The 18,948-nt window shown below is 66.8% G+C and overlaps 1 protein-coding gene across 2 annotated transcripts in view; it reads left to right on the forward strand.

Annotated features, from left to right (window-relative positions):
• CLIP2 (CAP-Gly domain containing linker protein 2) overlaps positions 1-18,948 on the forward strand; it is a 46,240-nt gene that overhangs the window by 113 nt on the left and 27,179 nt on the right. For both annotated transcript variants that reach the window (XM_055134392.1, XM_055134393.1), the window contains exons 1-3: positions 1-36; positions 11,005-11,124; positions 11,447-11,630. The exon at positions 1-36 is cut by the window's left edge and continues 113 nt beyond it. In XM_055134392.1, coding sequence (XP_054990367.1) covers positions 11,513-11,630 — 118 coding nt within the window. In that variant the 5' untranslated portion in view covers positions 1-36; positions 11,005-11,124; positions 11,447-11,512. The remainder of the gene's footprint in view (positions 37-11,004; positions 11,125-11,446; positions 11,631-18,948) is intronic.

Here is an 18,948-nt window from a genome sequence, read left to right on the forward strand (position 1 = left end):
CGGCCCGCCGCTCCGCCTGATGCTGCGGGGGCGAAGGTAGGCGCAGCCCCCGGACCCCGGCGCACAACAAAGGGCCGGGGGTGCGGGGGCGCGGGAGGGCGCGGGGGCGCGCGGGGGGCGCGGGGGGCGCCCCGGGGGCCCCGCGTGCCCCGCGCCTGCAGGCCGGCGGCCGCCCGGGATGGTGGGGGCGCCTCCCGGGCGAAGCATCCCCATCGCTGGACCGGGTGGGGTGCGGCACGCGGGGTCCCCGCGCCGGGGCTGTGCAGCGCGGCTGGGCTCTGCGCTGGACGCCGCCGGTCCTCGGAGCCCGGGCCCACCCCGGTGGGCGCGGCCACCCCGGTCCCCTGCTCCGGCCGGGAGAACGCCAAGCCCCTGCTCCCGGGGCCTTTGCAAAACTTGGGTAAAGTGCACGGCCGAGGGGCGCGGGGAGCCCCGGCGGGGCGATGTCCGGGGGCGCTGCCCCCCCAGGCCGGCGCCCGCGGCGGGTGAGGCGGCAGATTTTCTGCCCGGCCCATAGGGAGGGGCCGCGGCCCCGAGGATGCTGCGGGCGCGGCCTCCGGGGCCCACTCGGCGGGGCCTGGGCGCGGCGCTGCCCACTGGGCACTGCCACGCAGGCCCCAGCCCCACCCGGGGAGGACGGGCAGACGGGGCTCCCTGGGGCTCATCGCCCCACCCCTGAGACCCCGTTTCTGCCGTCGGGGTGACAAGTGATGCTCCTTGATGGGGGACTGCCCTGCCCCAGGTGAGATGCCCCTTCAGGACTCGGGGTGCCGGGCAGCCGCCCCAGGCGGGCCCAGGGGGGTGCCGGGGGCTGCACGTGGGGCGCACCTGGCGCCCGCTCCTTGTAAACAAGAATGTGCCCTTCATCCTCGCCTCTGGCAGCCGTCTGGGGGGCGGTCGGGGTTCCCCACCGGGGTCTGAGCCCCGAGCAGGAGCGCCTTAGGGCGGGGGCAGAAGTTTGCAGCCAGGATGCCCAAGGAGGCCCGGCCGGGCAGCGGGCAGGAAGGAGTGAGCGCCCAGGGCGAAGGGGCGCACCGGGGGCTCCAGTTTCCCGAGGCTGATGCCTTCCGTTTGCTCCTTGTCGTTCTGGGGGGCGGGGACTCCTCGGCCCTCTCGGAGCCTGCGGGAATGTGGGGTCAGGTCCGGACAGGTGCAGCCCCAGACGCTAGGGAGATGCCAGGGCCGGGCAGGCTCGGCACAGCCTCACCCGACGCCCCCCCGGGGTGCCCCCAGCAGGCTGGCAAAGGTGGTGGCTGCGTTCTGTATGCAGGTCCTAGAACCCCGGGCTTGGGGGGACACCTGACCTTTCCGTCCACTTTGTGTTTTGTTTATTTGTTTTGGCCACACCCGGCAGTGCTCGGCTGACTCCTGGTTCTGCTCTCAGGCTTCACTCCTGCAGTGCTCAGGGGACCCTGTGGGGTGCTGGGGGTCCAACCTGGGTTGATTGTGTTCCAGGCAAGCGCCCCGCTGTCCTATGGCTCTGGCCCCTGGTTTGTGTTTTTGTTGTTGTTTGTTTTGTTTGGGGACCACTCCTGGCCGTGCTCAGGGGTTACTCCTGGCTCTGTGCTCAGGGAACGCTCCTGGGGTGCTCAGGGGACCCTATGGGGTGCTAGGGACTCAACCCAGTCAGCCATGTGCAAGGCAGGTGCCCTCCTTGCTGCGCTCCCTCTCCGGCCCCTCTGCTGTCCAGTTTGGGGATTAAGACTTCAGCTGCTGCAGCGGGTAGGGCATTTGCCTTGCACGTGGCCGACCCGGGTTCGATTCCCAGCATCCCATATGGTCCCCTGAGCACCGCCAGGGGTGATTTCTGAGTGCAGAGCCAGGAGTAACCCCTGAGCATCGTCGGGTGTGACCCAAAAAGCAAAAAAAAAAAAAAAAAAAAAAAAAAAAAAGACTTCAGCTGCTGGAGCCTGAGGCGTGGAATTGAATCCCAGCCCTGCTGCTTGGAGCTGTGTGACCTTAGGCTAGTTACTGCACCTCACTGTGTCCCCATTTCCCCTCGAAGAGGAGGCAGTGAATGCCCAGGTCTCCCTCCTGCCTCAGAGCTGTTCGCCTGGCCTCTCTGGCTGCTGCCTGCAGGGTCTCCAGCTTGACTCCCACCCCGAGCAGGAGCTGTGGCGGCACCTGGTTCTCTGCCTCCTGAGTCCCGACCTCCCCAACTGTCGGTACCCCCCCTCGAAGGCACGGGGTGGGGAGGCCTCTTCAGGCTGCCACGTGACCTTACCTGGGGTGGGGTCGCCCCTCCCGGCCCCCTCAGCACTTTCAGGGCAGGCTTCAGAGGGATCATTTCAGGGGAGCGGGCAGGCAGGTGCCCACACCTGCTGCCTGGGGCGGGCCCACCGTCAGCCTTCCCGCGGGCGCAGTCCCCTAATTACAGCCTTCCCGTGGGTGGAGGGGGTCTGGGGGGAGCCTGGCGCTTGCGTTGGTGTGTGGGGAATTGGCTTGTGTTTGGGGGCCAGCGTGTGCGGTTGACTCCTGGCTGTTCTCAGGGATCACTCCTGGCGGGTTCGAGACCATCTGGGGAGCCGGGGCTCGAACCCCGGCCACGGTGTGCAAGGCAGGTGCCATACTGGCTGTCCTGTCACGCCCGCCCGTGGTGGGGGTGGTCGCGCCCGGCTGTGCTCAGGGCTGACTCTCGGCTCTGTGCTCTGGGATCCGTCCCAGCGGGCCGCGCGGGGCACCGGGCTTGGGGCTGAAGCCCCTGGGCAGTGTGCACGGCTGCCGCCCTCCCACCGCCCGCTCCCGCCCTGCTCTGGGCTCCCCGGGCCACAGTGGCACTGGCCTCCCGGGCGGGGGTGTCCGGTACCTGCTGTGCGCGGGGCTTGCCCTTCCACTGCCCCCCCACCCGGGCCGCCCACCTGCTTCTCGCGGCCAAGGCCGAGTCCCGTGCTCCGAGCCCGCCCTGCCGCCTTGCTGGGAGGCCGGGAGCGGGGCCCGTGCGCGGGGTCGCGTGTGGGGCCGGGTTTCAGGAGAGTGGGGGCCGCCCGGGAGGGCGTGGACGCCTGCTCGTGGGGTTCATGTCCCACGTGGCTCCAGCCAGGGCCCCAAGGCCTCCCGGGGTGACCCCTCTGTCCCGGGCTCAGGGAGGCACTCGGGAAGCAGGCCACGTGGTGGTGCGGAGACGGTGCTGGCCACAGCGCTGCGTGTGCGTCTGTGCATACCTATGTGTGTTTGTGTGTCTGTGTGTACCAGTGCATGTGGGTCCCTGTTTGTGTGTGTGTGTGCATGTCTCTGTGTAGGCATGTTCACATGTCTGTATCCGCGTGTCTGTATGTCGGTGCATATGTCTATGTGTCTGTGTGTCTGTATGTGCGTGTCTGTGCATGTCTGTGTGCACGTGTCTATGTGTATGTCTCTGTGTGTGTGTCCGTGTGTCTCTGCGTGTGTCTCTGTGTGTGCCCCTGTGCGTGTGTCCGTGTGTCTCTGCGTGTGCCCCTGTGCGTGTGTCCGTGTGTCTCTGCGTGTGTCTCTGCGTATGCCCCTGTGCGTGTGCGCGTGTGCAGGTGCCGTGAGGATGGGATGGGGTTCCCTGCTCTCGGGAGCCGGGGGACCGGTGGGCCCCAGGCAGCCGGGTCTGCCGGCTGTGTCCCCCGGGGGCCCCCCAGCCCGGAGAGGGTCCCTGCAGCGGGGCGGCAGAGCAGAGCCCGTGGGGTGGTGCTGCCCTGTCACCCGCACCCGCTCCTGACAGTGACCCCGGCGTTGTCCCTTTGTCCCGGCCACAGGCGGGGAAGCCCCCCACGCCCTCTCACTTCCTCCGGAGCGGTGCCTTGGAAAGCTGCCTGGATTCGGGAGCCCTCAGCCCCTTCCGGAAGGCGGGGACCCGCACAGCAGCTTCCTACAGTGCTCCCTGGGAGGCCCCAGCTTCTTGCGGTGGGGGGGGGGGCATGGCCCCGGGGAACTCTGCCCGGAGACTGTTCGGGAGCAGCAGGCCTGGGGGAGGGGTGGCCTTGGCCCCGTCCTGCGGGGGCTGCCCCACCGAGCTGGGTGCGGGGTCCCTCCAGTGTGCTGGGGGTTCTGCAGAGCCGGGCGTCACGCGCCCCTCCCGCCCCCCGCCCTGTGTTTCTCTCATTCCAGGGAGTGCGAGAGAAACGAGACCTCGGGCCGAGGAGACTCGGGTGACAGACTCGGGGAGCGGGGCGGGCGGCCTCCTCCCGGGGTAACCGGACCCGAGGTTCCTTGTGGCCCCTCTGCCGGGCATCTGGAGCGGCGGGCGCGGACTATATATAACGCTGGCGCCTGGGGGGCAGGGGGCAGCCCCTAACCCTCCCGGAGGGTCCCCAGCAGCTGTGGGGGGCGACCCCCGTCCCAGGTCTCCCTGAGACGGGAGACAGCTGGCCCCTGGCGCCCGCGTCCCCCCCGTCTCCCCAGAGCAGGACGGCAGCTGGCCTTCGAGCCCTTGCCCAGGGGCTGGATCCAGGGGCTGGAGGGAGAAGCCAGGAAATGGGCCAGAGGCAGCCAGGTGGGCTGCCTGGCAGAGGTGTCGCCCACTTGATGTGGGCGCTGGCGGCTGTGTGGCATCATCCCATGGGCCTGGGTGCGCATCCTTGTGTCCCCCAGCGGGAGGGGGCTGGACGAGAGTTGCTCTTGGTCCCCAGGAAGTAAAGAGAGGGAAGAGTAGGACTCAGCAGGGACCCGCGTTTAGTCTATCTCTGCTGTGGCTGAGTGGGCCTCCATTTTCCTCTCAGTAAAATGGGCTCATTCGCCACCGTATCTCTTCCTGGGGGCCACACAGGACCAGAGTTGGGGGTTCCTTAGCCAGTAGGCCAGTACCAGAGGTGGGGGAGGGTCGGCGCTGGTGGTGTTGCTGATGGAGAGCAGTGTGATGGGGGGGCATGAGGAGAAGGGGGGCTCGGCTGGACCCCTCGATGTCGCCGTGAACCGGCATGAATGATGCTGGCAGCTGCCTGAGCCCGGAAGGCATCTGTCGGGGGCCGCTGGGGGAGCCGGAACTTATGCCGAGCAGCCCCCAGGCTGTGCCGGGGCCCTGCCGGGGTTGGGTCCTGGGGGCCCCCCCGAGGCCCAGCCCGCTCCTCAGCCCCGAGTGGGGCGCCCCACCCCATGCCACCCAGGCCTGGGCGCTGTCCTTGGTGCTGGGCCCGCAGAGCCGCCGGGAGCGGTGACTGGGGCGTGGGGCCACGTGGCCGGCGGCCAGTGCTGGCGGGCGGGTGCCGGGCGGGTGCCTGCCAGGTGCCGCCCTGGGAGCAGGGGAGGAAACACCAGCTCCGAAGGCCGGCAGTCGGGGCCTGCGGCGTCTGCCCCAGGCCCGAAGCTTCCTCGTGGCCCGGCTCGCTGGGCGTCCCCTCTCCTGCCGAGGGCACTCAGTGTCCCCCCTGCGCTGGGCCCTGGGCTTCTGCAGGCCCCGCCCGGGGGGGGCACCCGGGGAGTGGGGGAGGGGCCTGTGCAGAGAAGCGCCTGGTGGTTAAGTGTCGGCTCTCTCCACGTGGTTCCTCTGTTTATCTCACTGGGGGTGGGCTCCCCCGTTGGTGCTCAGGGCTTCCTCCTGGCTCGACACTCAGGAACTGCCCCCGTGGGGTGCCGGGGGTCGAGACAGGTTGGCTGCGTGCGAGGCCGGCGCCTTGTTAGCCGCCCTGGTGCCCTGGCGTTGGCGCTGGGTGTTCGAGGGGACCGCGCTGTCTTCCCCTGCTCCCTCAGTTCCCCGCGGCGGAGCGGGGGCAGCCCCCAGGCCCGCCCCAGATGAGGTGTTTTCTTTCCAAACTCGCTTGGTTTGAGGGGGGCGGGGGGGCACACCCCACAGTGCTCAGGGGTCTGTCCTGTCTCTGCACTCAGGAATCACTCCTGGTGGGCTCGGGGGACCTTGCGGGGTGCCGGGGGGTCGAACCCTCTACCTATCCTGTTACTCTGACCCCTTCTGGCTGTGGTTTTAGGCCACGCGCAGAGGCGTCCAGGGCTTCCTCCTGGCTCTGAGCTCAGGGGCCCCTCCAGGGGTCCTGGGTGCAAGGCCAACATCTTCCCCTGCTGGTGTCACCTCTGGGCCCGATGCCTTGGCTGCATTCGGTCACTGCATGAACTCAGTCACTGCATGTGAACTCAGTCACTGCATGAACTCAGTCACTGCATGAACTCAGTCACTGCATCTGAACTCAGTCACTGCATCTGAACCCAGTCACTGCATCTGAACTCAGCCACTGCATGAACTCAGTCACTGCATGAACTCAGTCACTGCATCTAAACTCGGTCACTGCATCTGAACTCAGTCACTGCATGAACTAGTCACTGCATCTGAACTCAGCCACTGCGTGAACTCAGTCACTGCATCTGAACTCAGGCACTGCATCTGAACTCAGTCATTGCATGAACTCAGTCACTGCATGTGAACTCAGTCACTGCATGTGAACTCAGTCACTGCATCTGAACTCAGTCACTGCATGAACTCAGTCACTGCATGAACTCAGTCACTGCATCTGAACTCAGTCACTGCATCTGTGCAGCTGTGCCCCCCCGCTGCATGTCCTTGGTCGGTGGGCTTGTGGCGGGGGGCGTGGAGGAGAGCCCCTGGGTAAGGTATTCCCGGACCGGGTGGGGAGGCTGCTGGGATCTGGGGGTCTGAGACCTCCTGAGTCCTTCACGCCGTCCTTCCACCCCTCCCCCCTTCACTTGCAAGAGCTCTGGAGAGGGAGCGGCCGCCCCCCAAACCCAAATTATCTTCCAGCTTCAAGAAGGCACGGCGTGGACGGCCCAGGCCATGGCCCCAGGACACTCGGGCCTCCCTGGGGCTGTCCCCTGCCGGCCACGGGGATCATGCCTTTGTGCCCCGCGTGGTCACCCCATCCCATAAAGCTTCACTGTGTGTAAAGCTTCCCCCTGTGATCAGGGACAATTTATTTTTTCTTTTTGGGTCACACCCAGCGATGCTCATGGCTGACTCCTGGCTCAGCACTCAGGAATTACCCCTGTCGGTGCTCAGGGGACCATGTGGGATGCTGGGGATTGAACCCGGGTCCGCTGTGTGCAAGGCAAACGCCCTCCCCGCTGTGCTGTCGCTCTAGCCCCCGCTCAGGGACACTTTTATTCTGGTTTCATTTTGGTTTTCAAACTCGTATTGTCCACAGGTGCACCCTTGGTTTTCGGCATGGTGGAATTTGGGGGTTTTAGCCCTCCTCTGTTGTGTGAGTCGGGGTCCACTCCCAGTGCCCCAGGCGCTCCCGCCCGTCTGCGCCGCCCCGGGATCCGGTTCTCGCCTGTCCCTCGCTCTGGCTATTTCCGTCCCGCCTGTGAGCGGGACCACCTGGCACGTGTCTTTCACTTTCTGGCTGATCTCACTGCCTCGGGCACCCCAGATCCACCCCAGCTGCTGGGGCCCCTCCTCATCTGTCCATCCGGGGCTGTGCTGGTTGATCCCTCGTCTGAGGGCGGGGCCGGGAGCCAGGCGCGGGGACCCCCACAGGCGAGTGTTTCTGGTGCCCAGGGAGTCTCGGAGCTGACCCGCCAGGCCCTCTGGCCTCTCCTTTGATGGTTGAGTTTGGTGACTGGGGGCCACGCAGGGCCAGCCCCAGCATGGTGCTGTGGGGGCCCAGCCCCGGTGGTGCCCGAGACCTTGTGTCCCCCCCTCCCTGACCCCTCGAGCCATGAGGCAACTTCTGCCCCCTGGGCGAGAGGGTCACTGTGCTTTGAAGCTGTGTCCTCAGGCGAGGTTTGAGAGACTGGAGCAAATTCCAGCTCAAGGGAGGAGGCAGGCCGTGAGGGGAGACCTGAGGGGACAGTGAGGGGAGACCTGAGGGGACAGTGAGGGGAGACCCTGAGGGGACAGTTAGGGGAGGCCCTGAGGGGACAGTGACGGGAGACCCTGAGGGGACAGTGAGGGGAGACCCTGAGGGGACAGTGAGGGGAGATCCTGAGGGGACAGTGAGGGGAGGCCCTGAGGGGACAGTGAGGGGAGACCCTGAGGGGACAGTGAGGGGAGATCCTGAGGGGACAGTGAGGGGAGATCCTGAGGGGACAGTGAGGGGAGGCCCTGAGGGGACAGTGAGGGGAGGCCCTGAGGGGACAGTGACGGGAGACCCTGAGGGGACAGTGAGGGGAGGCCCTGAGGGGACAGTGAGGGGAGGCCCTGAGGGGACAGTGAGGGGAGGCCCTGAGGGGACAGTGAGGGGAGACCCTGAGGGGACAGTGAGGGGAGACCCTGAGGGGACAGTGAGGGGAGGCCCTGAGGGGACAGTGAGGGGAGGCCCTGAGGGGACAGTGAGGGGAGATCCGAGGGGACAGTGAGGGGAGACCCGAGGGGACAGTGAGGGGAGACCCGAGGGGACAATGAGGGAAGACCCTGAGGGAACAGTGACGGGAGACCCTGAGGGGACAGTGAGGGGAGATCCTGAGGGGACAGTGAGGGGAGAGCCGAGGGGACAGGGAGGGGAGGCCTGAGGGGACAATGAGGGAAGACCCTGAGGGAACAGTGACGGGAGACCCTGAGGGGACAGTGAGGGGAGGCCTGAGGGGACAGTGAGGGAAGGCCTGAGGGGACAGTGAGGGGAGACCCTGAGGGGACAGTGAGGGGAGGCCTGAGGGGACAGTGAGGGGAGGCCTGAGGGGACAGTGAGGGGAGGCCTGAGGGGGCCTGTTCCTGCGCCACCCCCCACCTGGATGCTGCGGCCATGGAGTGGGGGGCACGGGGGAGCAGCAGAGCCAGTGTCTGGGGCCGCTCCCACAGCCTCCTCCCCTCCCGCCCGCGCTAGGGCTGGACCCGGGCAGCGTGTTCACTGTCCTGCCTCCCCCTGTGCTGGGCTTTGGGCGGGTCACCCAGAGATAGCGGCCAGAGACCCTGTTTCCCGAGTGTGGGCTCAGAGGGCAGCGTGGATAGCGTCATTCTCATGGCCCCTTCCCTGGAACTGGTGGGGGACCCCCACATACAGCGGGCGGCTTCCAGTGGGTCACTGACACTGGGTGACCGCACGGCCAGGTGAGGTCATGGCTGTCCTCGTACCCAGCGCTGTGTGCCCGTGTGTGTGCCAGGTGTGTGTATACATGTGTTTGCCTGTGTGAGTGTGTGCCCATGTGTGTGCATGTGTGTTCCTGTGCATGTGTGTCTGTGTGCATGTGTGTGTGCCCATGTGTGTACGTGTGTGTGCCCTTGTATGTGTGCCTGTGTATGCCATGTCCGTATGCTTGCATCAGAGCCTGTAGTGCCCGGTGCACTACAGGTGAGTATGTGCCCGTGTCTGAGCACCCACCCGTGTTGGAGGCATGTACATGCATGTCAGAGCCAGGAGTAAGTCCTGACTGTCTCTGCATGTGGCCCAAAACCCCCCCGCCCCCGCCAAAAGATTGGAGGCCCGGGTGATAGCACAGGGGCTCGGTCCCTGACCATGTGCTCTCCACTGTCACCCCTCCCTCGGCCCCTCCCCGTGCCCCATTTGTCCCTAGTATTGGTTACTGCCACCTGTCCCCTGCAGCCCCTGCTGCGGCTCAGCCTTGCCCTGGTCTGGGCCCGCGAGTGTGCAGCGCCCGTGGCCGTGGGCCCCGTGCCTCACCTGCTGTCTCGAGCCCTCCCCCTCCCAGGCTCGGGCACCCCCGTTTTAGCCACGACATCTTCACTGGCTGGCCTGCGGAGGGGTTGTGGCTTGCTGGCTACCCTGTCCGGCCACCGCCCCCTCCTCCCCATCCCTAGAGGACTGCCCCACCCCCTGCTCCGGGCTGGGATCCCTCTAACCCGGCTCTCTGGCTGGTCTGTGGCCCCAGCTGCAGGCGAGGAGGGCCACAGACACCCCGACTGTCAGGGCCCCGAGGGGCAGATGAGGAGCCCCTAGAGAGGGGGTGAGCCCCGCAGTGACCAGCTGGGCCCCCAGTGCCCGCCAGTCCTGGCCCTGCTGCGATGCTGGACGTCACGGGCCTCCCACTGCCCTAGTTGGCAGCTTCTGGGTCTGCTTCCTCCCCGGGCCGCCCCAGGCTGGGGGCTCCTGGGCTCATCCCCGTCCCCCCAGACACTCACAGCTCCTGCCCCTCCCGCTGGCCGGCCAGCTGAGCCGGATACCCTGCAGCAGCCCATTGAGGGCGCCACAAAGGGCCCTTTGGCCGGAACACCGCCTGCCCGCCTCTCCCACGCCCGCCTGTCTGGGCTCTGGCTCTGGGGGAGGTGTGCACGGGTGTGTGTGTGCACGCATGCGTGTTTGTGCTTGTGTGTGTGCATGCACCATCTCTGTTTGTGCATGTGAATGCTGCCTCTGTGTGCATATGTATGCATGTGCTGCCTCTGTGTGCGTGTCTGCGTGCATCTGTGTCTGTGTGTGCTGCCTATCTGTGTGTCTGAGTGCATCTGTCAGTGTGTGCTGATTGTCTACATTTCTGTGTGTCTGTGTGTGCGTGCATCTGTATGCATCTGTGTGTGTCTGTGTGTGTCTGTGTGTGCATCTGGTGCATGTGTCTATGTGTGTGCATCTGTGTTTCTGCATGCATCGGTGTGTGTTTGCGTGTTTCTGTGTGCTGCCTGTGTGTGTGTGAGAAGTTTGTGTGCTGTGGGCTGCAGTGTCGAGTGGGTCGCAATGGCTCCGCTGCTCTGGGTGTGGGTACAGACCCCACTGGGCCCTGCGGCCTCACAGGCACCCATCTTTGCACCCTGTTTTCCAGGCACTGACACTGAGGTACCGGGCCCCACAGACAAGCAGGGTCTGGCGGAGGCTCCTCTCCCCCTCGCCACCTGCCTCCTGGGTGCCCCCTCAGCCGTAGTGCAGCCAGAGCTTGCCGCATCCCTGGGTCCAGCTTTGCCCAACCACCCCCCCGCCCTTCCTGTGTCCCCCAGCAGGGCAGGGTCATGACAGGTGCCACCCCTTCCCGGCCCCATCTCCCCCTCCCCAGCAGTGACATGCGGACCGGCGTGCCTCCTCTGTCCTCTCTCCAGCCCCTTTGTCGCTGCAGCTCCCCTGCCCCCACCCCCACCCCATCCAGGGGTCCTAGAAACAGGACTGCAGGCCTGGGCTGGAGTGTTTGGGGGCAGCAGATGGTCGCTGAGCCACGCGTCACTTGGGGTACTTACCCGACTTTTCTCGGTACCAGGTGCTGTAAGGCGGCCACAGCTTCTTTCAAACTGGATCCGTCACCTTGAAGACTGGGGTCCCGGCCGTCAGGAGCCCCTCTCCCCGCCCAGCACCAGCCAGCACCTGCTGAGTACCCCAGGTGCTGGCCCTTCCCTCCTCCACCCTGCACAGGGCGCTGTGAGGGGCGGCAGGCAGGCCCTGGTTGGGGGGTCCGCGTCTCCCGCCCTCCCACACCTGCACGCGGGAACAGGGCGCCCTGGAGCTGCGGTCCCGGGAAGCTGGTTGACTGGACTGCAGGGCGGGCAGGACGAGGAAGGCGCGCGGCCCAACCAAGCCCACGGCTGTGCAGACCCGGGACCTGCTGGTTCTGACTCGCTCCGCGCCTGCCTCCCAGGGGTGCGTGTTGGGGGCGCGCCTGAACACTGGGGTCACGCTCCCAGCCACTCCCGTTCTCTCTGCAGGTGAGTGACAATGTCAGAGAGGACGTGACCTGCCGGACCCCTGTCCACCCATCGTGTGGCTCCACCATGCAGAAGCCTAGCGGCCTCAAGCCCCCCGGCCGTGGCGGGAAGCACTCGAGCCCGGTAGGGCGGTCGTCCACTGGGTCAACCTCGGCCACAGCCACGGCCTCGGGCTCCAAGGAAGGTATGTGGGGCGGGGCCGCCAGTGGAGATGGGACTTCCGGGGCGGGGCAACTGTCAAAGGCGGGGCTTCTGGGTTCCCTGGGGCAGATGGAGGCGGGGCTTCTGGGGCGGGGCAACTGTCAGAGGCGGGGCTTCAAGGTTCCCTGGGCCAATGGAGGCGGGGCTTCCGGGGCAGGTGGAGGTGGAACTTCCAGGGCCAGAGCAGCTGATGGAGGCGGGGCTTTGAGGGGCGGGGCTTCAGGGGCAGGCTTCCGGGCTGGGCGTGTGAGGGGGCGGGGTCATCGTTGGAGGCGGGGCTTTGGGGCAGGCCGGAGCATCTACCCGTGCTGAAGGGAATTGAGGGGTGTGTGGGGGTGGGGGTGTCTCCCCAAGATCCCCTAACCGGGACTGTTGGTCCTGGCCTTCGTCTCATGGGGCCACTCCCTGCAGTGCTCAGAGTTTATTCCTGCCTCAGCGCTCAGGGATCACTCCTGGCGGTGCTGGGGGGTGCGGGGGGGGGGGGGGCCCTATGGGGTGCTGGGGATTGAACCCGGGCCTGCCGGGTGCCAGGCAGGAGCCCTGCTGTGCGACTGCTCAGGCCCCTTGAGTGTGTTTTGACCAGTACCGATGACAGCAGGCCGCAGGCCGCAGTGCCGCCTGTTTGTGCCTCTCCGGATGGCCCCCTCCCTGCCTCAGGGACCCCGAGTTGGCCCCACTCTGGGGTGGGAAGCCAGGTCCCTCTTCGGGAGTCTGAACTTGCTAGGGACCGACTCCAGCTTCCACCCGGCTCTGCTTGGGCCACGCCAGCCTCCCACAAATTAGAGCAATGGGAAGGGCCTGTCGCTGCCCGCCAACACCCCCCCGCCCCCCACCCCCGTGGGTCCAGGGAGCGGAGGGGCCCTTGGCAGAACCTGGGCCCTGCACAGCCCTGCACAGCCCCGCTCCGCAGGAAAGGCTGAGGAAGCCCCGGGGCCTGTCTATGTGGACCCCCAGGCTGGCAGATGCCCCCGAGGGGCATTTCCGGGCAGTGAGGGGAGCCCCGGGAGAGGGAACTGGAAAGGCCGCGTGGGCGTGGGGCCCTGAAGCAGACCGAGCACTAAGCACAGGCGGCAGGGGGTGGGGTCTGAGGGGAAGGGGCACAAGGCCGGGGGCTCAGTACGTGTTTGTTGGCGGCAGGGGACCTCCTGTTCTCATCCTTTGGGCACTGGGGGGGATGGGGTGGGGAGACATAGGGAAGGGTGTCCACACTCACTGTCCATACTGTGGGTTGGTTTAGCCTCCCCCCCCCCCCCCCCGCCGCCTGCTCCCCGCCGCCCCCCCATGAGCAGGTAGTCAGGGAAGACTCTCTGGAGGAGACAACATGAGTCTGGAGAGGATGAGGATGAGGCCCAACCTGGGTAAGGGCCCTGGGCGGAGCATGAGCCTGGGGGGACACTGGGGGGTGGGGTTGGGGCTACTAGCCAGAGAAAGGGCCCCGCCAGGCCTGACCCTGACCCTCTTCTCTGCTGGACGAAGGCCCCAGCAGGACGAGCCTTCCTTACAGGGTCCCGTGAGTGGGAAGGGCTCCTGTCCCCTCCCCCGACCCCATCTTCTGGCCGGCCTCTGCCTTCTGCCCGCACGCTGCCTGGCCCCCCCCCAGCCTCCCCGAGCTGGCTGGTCACTCTGAGGGACACAGGCGTCCCAGAGGGAGGGGGCCGGGCCGCTGCTGGCGTGGGGGTGTCCGAGGCCGGGAGGGGCTGTCTGGCTGCACCCCCAGCCTGCAGGATTGGCGGGGATTGAGGAGCTGCCGCCTGCCTGACTCGGGACAGCGTCTGCGGCTGCAACTGTGCCCGCATCGCTCCTCGGCCCCCTCTGAGCCCGCCGCCCTGCTCCTCGGGGAAGGCTGCGGGGGGTGGTGGGGACAGCGTGTGGAGCTGCCAGCTGCGGCCAGGAGCCCCGGCAGGGAGAGGCTCCATGCCCCACTCACTTCGTTGCTGCCCGGGGGGTTCGAGGCAAGTCTCTGGGTGGGGAGGGGGCACGTTGGGGTCTGTTCTCGGCGCCCGGATGGTGGCCGCGGCCCAAGCATGAGCTCAGCCCTGGCAGAGGGTCTGTGCAGGCCAGGCTGGACAGAGGCCACTGCCGCCCCCCCTCTCGTCCCCAGGGACACGGGCCGCTTTGTCTGCCCTGGAGCTGGGACTCAGAACAGCAGGCACGAAGGGGGTGCTCAGGGGCTCGGGGGTCCCACCCCAGGAGGTCGCCTGGGGCCCCACCGTGGCCCGTGGGCTGCTTCTGTCCCCGGAAACGGAGGGTCTGCACAGGCGGTGCCAGGAGGGTGCTGGCGCTGCTCTAGAGACGAGCTTCCGGCCTCTGCTGCAGGGGTGCGGCCGTGGTGTCCGGAGTGCTGGGAACCTCTGGCCGCGTCCACGCCGCCTGGTCTTGCTGGGGGAAAGGGTGCAGGCAGGATGCGGGGGCCCCTGGCCTGTCCAAGGCCCCGAGTTCCAGCCCCGGGGCCACCGCCCTGACCCCGGCACTGTCAGGGGAGACCCTGGGGGGTCCCCCAGCCCCGAGGGGCTCAGGCACAGCCAGACCACCCAGGAGCAGTGGGCAGTGGGGGGAATGTGGGGCTCCGGGTGCTGGACCAAGCCCGGGTCCCCGCTGTTCTCGCCCTCCTGCTGCCCCGAGTGGCGGCCAGGCTGTCCTTGCTCCGTGTCCCACCCCGATGTCCCAGCCGGGAGGGACAGCGCCGGACACGGGGGCTCAGCTGCAGTGTCCCCGCCAGCTCCCCCACCGTCAGCCCTGCCCCCCGTGTGAGACAGGAGCTCCCCGAGTTTGGGGGCCACGAGTGGTCTGACGCCGCCGTGTCCTCATCTGTCCGTCCCGTCCCCCGCGGGGGAGTTGGGGTCCCCACTCGGCCCCGGCCCTGCATGCTGGCGGGGGTGGCGAGCCATCCCTGGGGCCCTGGCTCTCCTGTGGCCGGGGACCCTTGAACTCGCAGATGCCGGCTGGGGCGGGGGCCAGATGCGGCCACTTGCTGAGGGTCCCCCGTATTGCGCCCTCTGGGGCCCCACAACCCAACTCTTCATTTTCATTTAATTCTTTCAGGTTCGGGGGTCCCCCTGGCTGTGCTCGGGGATCACTCCTGGCCAGGCTCGGGGGGCCCATGTCGGGTGCCGGGGATTGAACCCAGGTCGGTCGAGTGCAAGGCACTTCTGCGCTGTCTCTGTATCGCCCCCCGCCCCCCAGTCTTTCCGCCCTGGACCCCTGAGCTTTGAGCACTGTTCCCTGCACCCCAGAGTGTGCCGAGGTGGGAGCCAGCCAGGAGCAGCTGACACCACGGCCACCGGCCTTGCCGCCCCTCAGCTCCGTGGGGTTTTGACTTTGGTGCTTCGGGGTGCGGGGGCTCCCCACTTTTTCAGGGGCTTGTCCCAGAGCCTGTGCCCTGCCTGCCAAGCCGGCCCAGCCCCTCGCCCCTGCAGTGCCCGCTCCTTCAAGGTCAGCCTCCACCGCCGCCCCTGACCACATCCTCCGCTCCCTAATGGCCTCGGCGTGTGTGTGGGGGGGCAAGCTTCCCCGAGGGGGGCGGGGGCGGGGCACCGCCTGCTGCGGCCCCTGACGTTGGCAGCAGATCGATCGCTCCCCGCGCCAGCCTGGTGCTCGGCCCACCCGAGTGGCTCCGTCTCCATGGGGAGCTGGCTCTGCTCGCTCCAGGGTAAGCTCCGGCTCCTGCTCCCCCCTTCCCGCTTCCCAGCCCCCGGGGGTGTGGGGTTGGGGCTTGGCGGAGAGGTAGGAACGAGGGGGCGGGGGGGACCCTTCTCGGTTGGGTCCGTTCAGCTTCGGGAGAAGACGGAGTGGGGGAGACGGGGGCCTGTCCTGGAATGGCTGCTTGGACGTCCACGTGTCAGGCCCCTCCGCGGTCAGGTGATCGGAGTGGGGGGGCACGGGAGCTTCCTGGGGGTCGTGGCGTGTGTCCAGCACTGTCCGAAAGGCTGAGGTGGGGCCCCGAGTGCTCTGGGCGCCCCCACAGCCCTCCCGGAGCACTGGTCGGGGAGGATGGTTGGGGGCTCAAGGGTCCCCCCCGCGTCCTGGGCCAGGAGGAGAGGGGGGGGCGGGGCCCTGTCCTCACAGGGCCCACCTGGCCACGGCGAGTCTAGGAGTCACAGCTCCCACCTTGCCGAGCGTCGGCTTGGGGACGGCTCAGTGCTGGGAGGCCCGAGTTCGCGCCCATCTGAGCCCAGGGGACGCCCGGGAGCCCCGGCGGTCAGCCTTGCGGCCGAGTCAGGGCTCAGCTCCGGCCTTGTCTGGACGGCAGGTGGCCCCGGCTACCGCTCTGTCCCTGCCTCCGTCTCGAGGGCCCTGCAAAGCCCCTCTCAGTCTGCCTGTTTCGGGGGAGACTCTCCTGGGCAGTGCTCAGGGACCTGGGCTAAGCTGGCCACACGGTTGAGCACTCAGCTCGTTTGTGCTGGGGCTGCCAGGGCAGTACCAGATGCTTGTGGGGCGACTCGAGGTCCAGGATCAAACTCGGGTTCCAGCCCTCTGGTGTTTGTCTTGGGGTCACAACCAGGGGTGCTCGGGGCCAGGGATCAAGCCAGCATCTCAGTAGGCTGGATAGCTTCCCCATGTTGGCGTTGCTTTATTATTGCTTTTTTATTTATTTTTTTGCTTTTTGGGTCACACCCAGCGATGCTCAGGGGTTACTCCTGGCTCTGTACTCAGAAATTACCCCTGGTGGTGCTCAGGGGACCATATGGGATGCTAGGAATCGAACCCAGGTTGGCCACGTGCAAGGCAAACGCCCTACCCGCTGTGCTATCACTCCAGCCCCTCTATTATTGTTTTTTAATGTATTTTCTTTTCTTTTTTTGCTTTTTGGGGTCACACCCAGCGATGCACAGGGGGTACTCCTGGCTCATGCACTCAGGAATCACTCCTGGCGGTGCTCAGGGGAACATATGGGATGCTGGGAATCGAACCCGGGTCGGCTGCATGCAAGGCAAACGCCCTACCCACTGTGCTATCGCTCCAGCCCCTTAATGTATTTTCTTGTTTGGGTCACACCGGGCTGTGTCCAGGGATTGCTCTTAGCTCTGTGTGACTCGGGGACCATGTGTGGTGTCGGGGGCTCACACAGGCTGGCCGCCTGCAGGACAAGCTCCTTACCTGCTGTTTTGTCTCTGGCATCGGTGATTCCTCTGTCCTGTTCCGTCACCCCATCCCTCTACTCCCTGTCCCCAGCTTTCCCACGGAGCACCCACACGGCAGGAACGGAGGCTCACGGGCAGCCGGGGAAGCTGAGGGCTGACCTCTGATTCCATAGCTGTGGCCTGTCCACGGGATCTTTTCCCTTTTTATTTATTTATTTATTTATTTATTTATTTATTTATTTATGCTTTTTGGGTCACACCTGGCGATGCTCAGGGGTTACTTCTGGCTCATGCACTGAGGAATTACTCCTGACGGTGCTTGGGGGACCCTATGGGATGCTGGGACTCAAACCCAGGTCGGCCGCGTGCAAGGCAAGCGCCCTCTCTGCTGTGCTATCTCTCCAGCCCCCCCACCTTTTTTTCCTTTTTAAATCACTTCTGAGGGAAACAGACCAGAGATCAAGAGCGAGGAAGGCACTGGCTTTGCCCGCAGCCGGCCGGGCTCCGGGTCCCCGGCACCCCACTGCTCCCCAGCCCTGCCATGACTCCGGAGCTCAGCGCCGTGGTGACCCCTCAGCACCGCCAGATGTGGCTCCCGAGCTGAGTGGATCAAGAAACCAAACACCGAGTTTCGTTTCGGTGGTATTCGAGTTCCGTTTCCCTCATTTTCATCCCTCGGGCTCGACCCTCTCCCTCGTGGCCCGCGCTGGCCGCTCCCTTTGGCTGTTTCCTTCCAGACTGGGGGTGCCCCGCTCGGTGCCTGGGGGCATCACTGTGACTCCCAGAATTACTCCCGGGACCACGAGGAGCTGGGCTGGACCTTGGGGCCCCTGAGCACACAGCATGTGGCTTCGAGCCACCTCTGGGCTCCTCTGTACTTGGTTTCAGGGCCACACCCGAGGCCCCAGGAGTGGGCCCATCCCCCCAGGGTGCTGGGTGGGGGTGGGGATCTAAACTGGGCCCCGCTCCAGGCCAGGCCAGAGCCTTCCCTACTGTTCCTCCCCTGCCGTCCAGCTTCCGCCTCTCATCACAGGGTCTCCGACAGCCATCCTGCTGCTGACCACAGGCCGGGCCGGCCCCAGGGTGCCCTGGCCGCAGCTGAAGCTGGCCCCCCGGGTGCCCGTGGGATTTTGCCAGCCAGATTTGAACGCTGTCGCCGGTGTGAAAGGCGCCTGCGTGTGCCGTGAGGTGACTGTGGGGGCAGCGTTATGCCCCAGAGCTGGGCTCGGGGCTCCTGGAGCAGTTCTCGGCCGCACCTCTGTGCCCTCCGGTGAAATAGTGACCGCTGCCACCAGGCACGGGAAGGGACCCAGCCTTGGGGGTTATTCATCTCCTCCCCCTGGGCCTGGCCAGTGCCCCAGTGCCACCACGGAAGCTGACGGATGCTGTGGATGGCGTCAGAGCCCCTGCAGGGGGCCCGAGGGGAGGCCGGGCCCCAGTATAGCACCGAGAAACTGTCGGGAGCTTCGTCCTCCCCTGCGTTGGCCGCTGGAGGCAAACGGCATTGAGGACACCAGGGACGGGCTGTGGCCTGCACCCAGGCGGACAGAGAGGCCGGTGGAGACTGTCCCGGGGATGGGGGAGGCCAGGTTTCCAGGAAGCTTCCAGAACCTTCCGGCCCCAGGCAGCTCAGCTGCTGTCTCCTCTCCCGGGGGAGAGCCCTGCAGGGATGGGTCTCGGGGGTAGTCGGGCGTCTGAGCCGGGTGGTCCCGGGCCCCGGGAGGGAGCGCACGACACAACCACAACCTGGCCTTGCAGCTGTTTGAAGCAGCTGGCCCAGGCCCAGGACCCGGGGGTTGGGGTGGACGCCGGGAGGTGACCTGGCGGGCAGCTGGCAAGGGGACAGCTGAGAGGCAGCTTCTTGCCAGCAATAGCCCCCGGGGTGCCCTGGAGCCCCCCTGGTGCTGTCAGCCAAAGATAGGTAGGGCAGGTGTGATGGGGGGCGGAGAGCATGGGGGTGCGGGGAGGGACGGGGATGGGGGACAGGGAGGGACGGGTGTCACCCGGCACTGCAGGCATCCTGGAGCCTCGGGTAGGAACGTCCTAGCGGGGCCTCGGGGACAGACGCTGCTGGGAGCCTGCCTCGCGTTGGGGGAGCCGTGGGGGTCCCTCCTGCCGGGGTGGCTGTCTCCTACGCTGCAGGGCAGGGGTGGAGCAGACGGGGGTGTGGGTGGCCTGGATGCTGTGGAGCCGTGCAGGACTCCGGGGTGCAGCGGGGCC

Source organism: Sorex araneus, chromosome 4 (assembly GCF_027595985.1).
Source record: "Sorex araneus isolate mSorAra2 chromosome 4, mSorAra2.pri, whole genome shotgun sequence".
Lineage (NCBI taxonomy): Eukaryota > Metazoa > Chordata > Mammalia > Eulipotyphla > Soricidae > Sorex > Sorex araneus.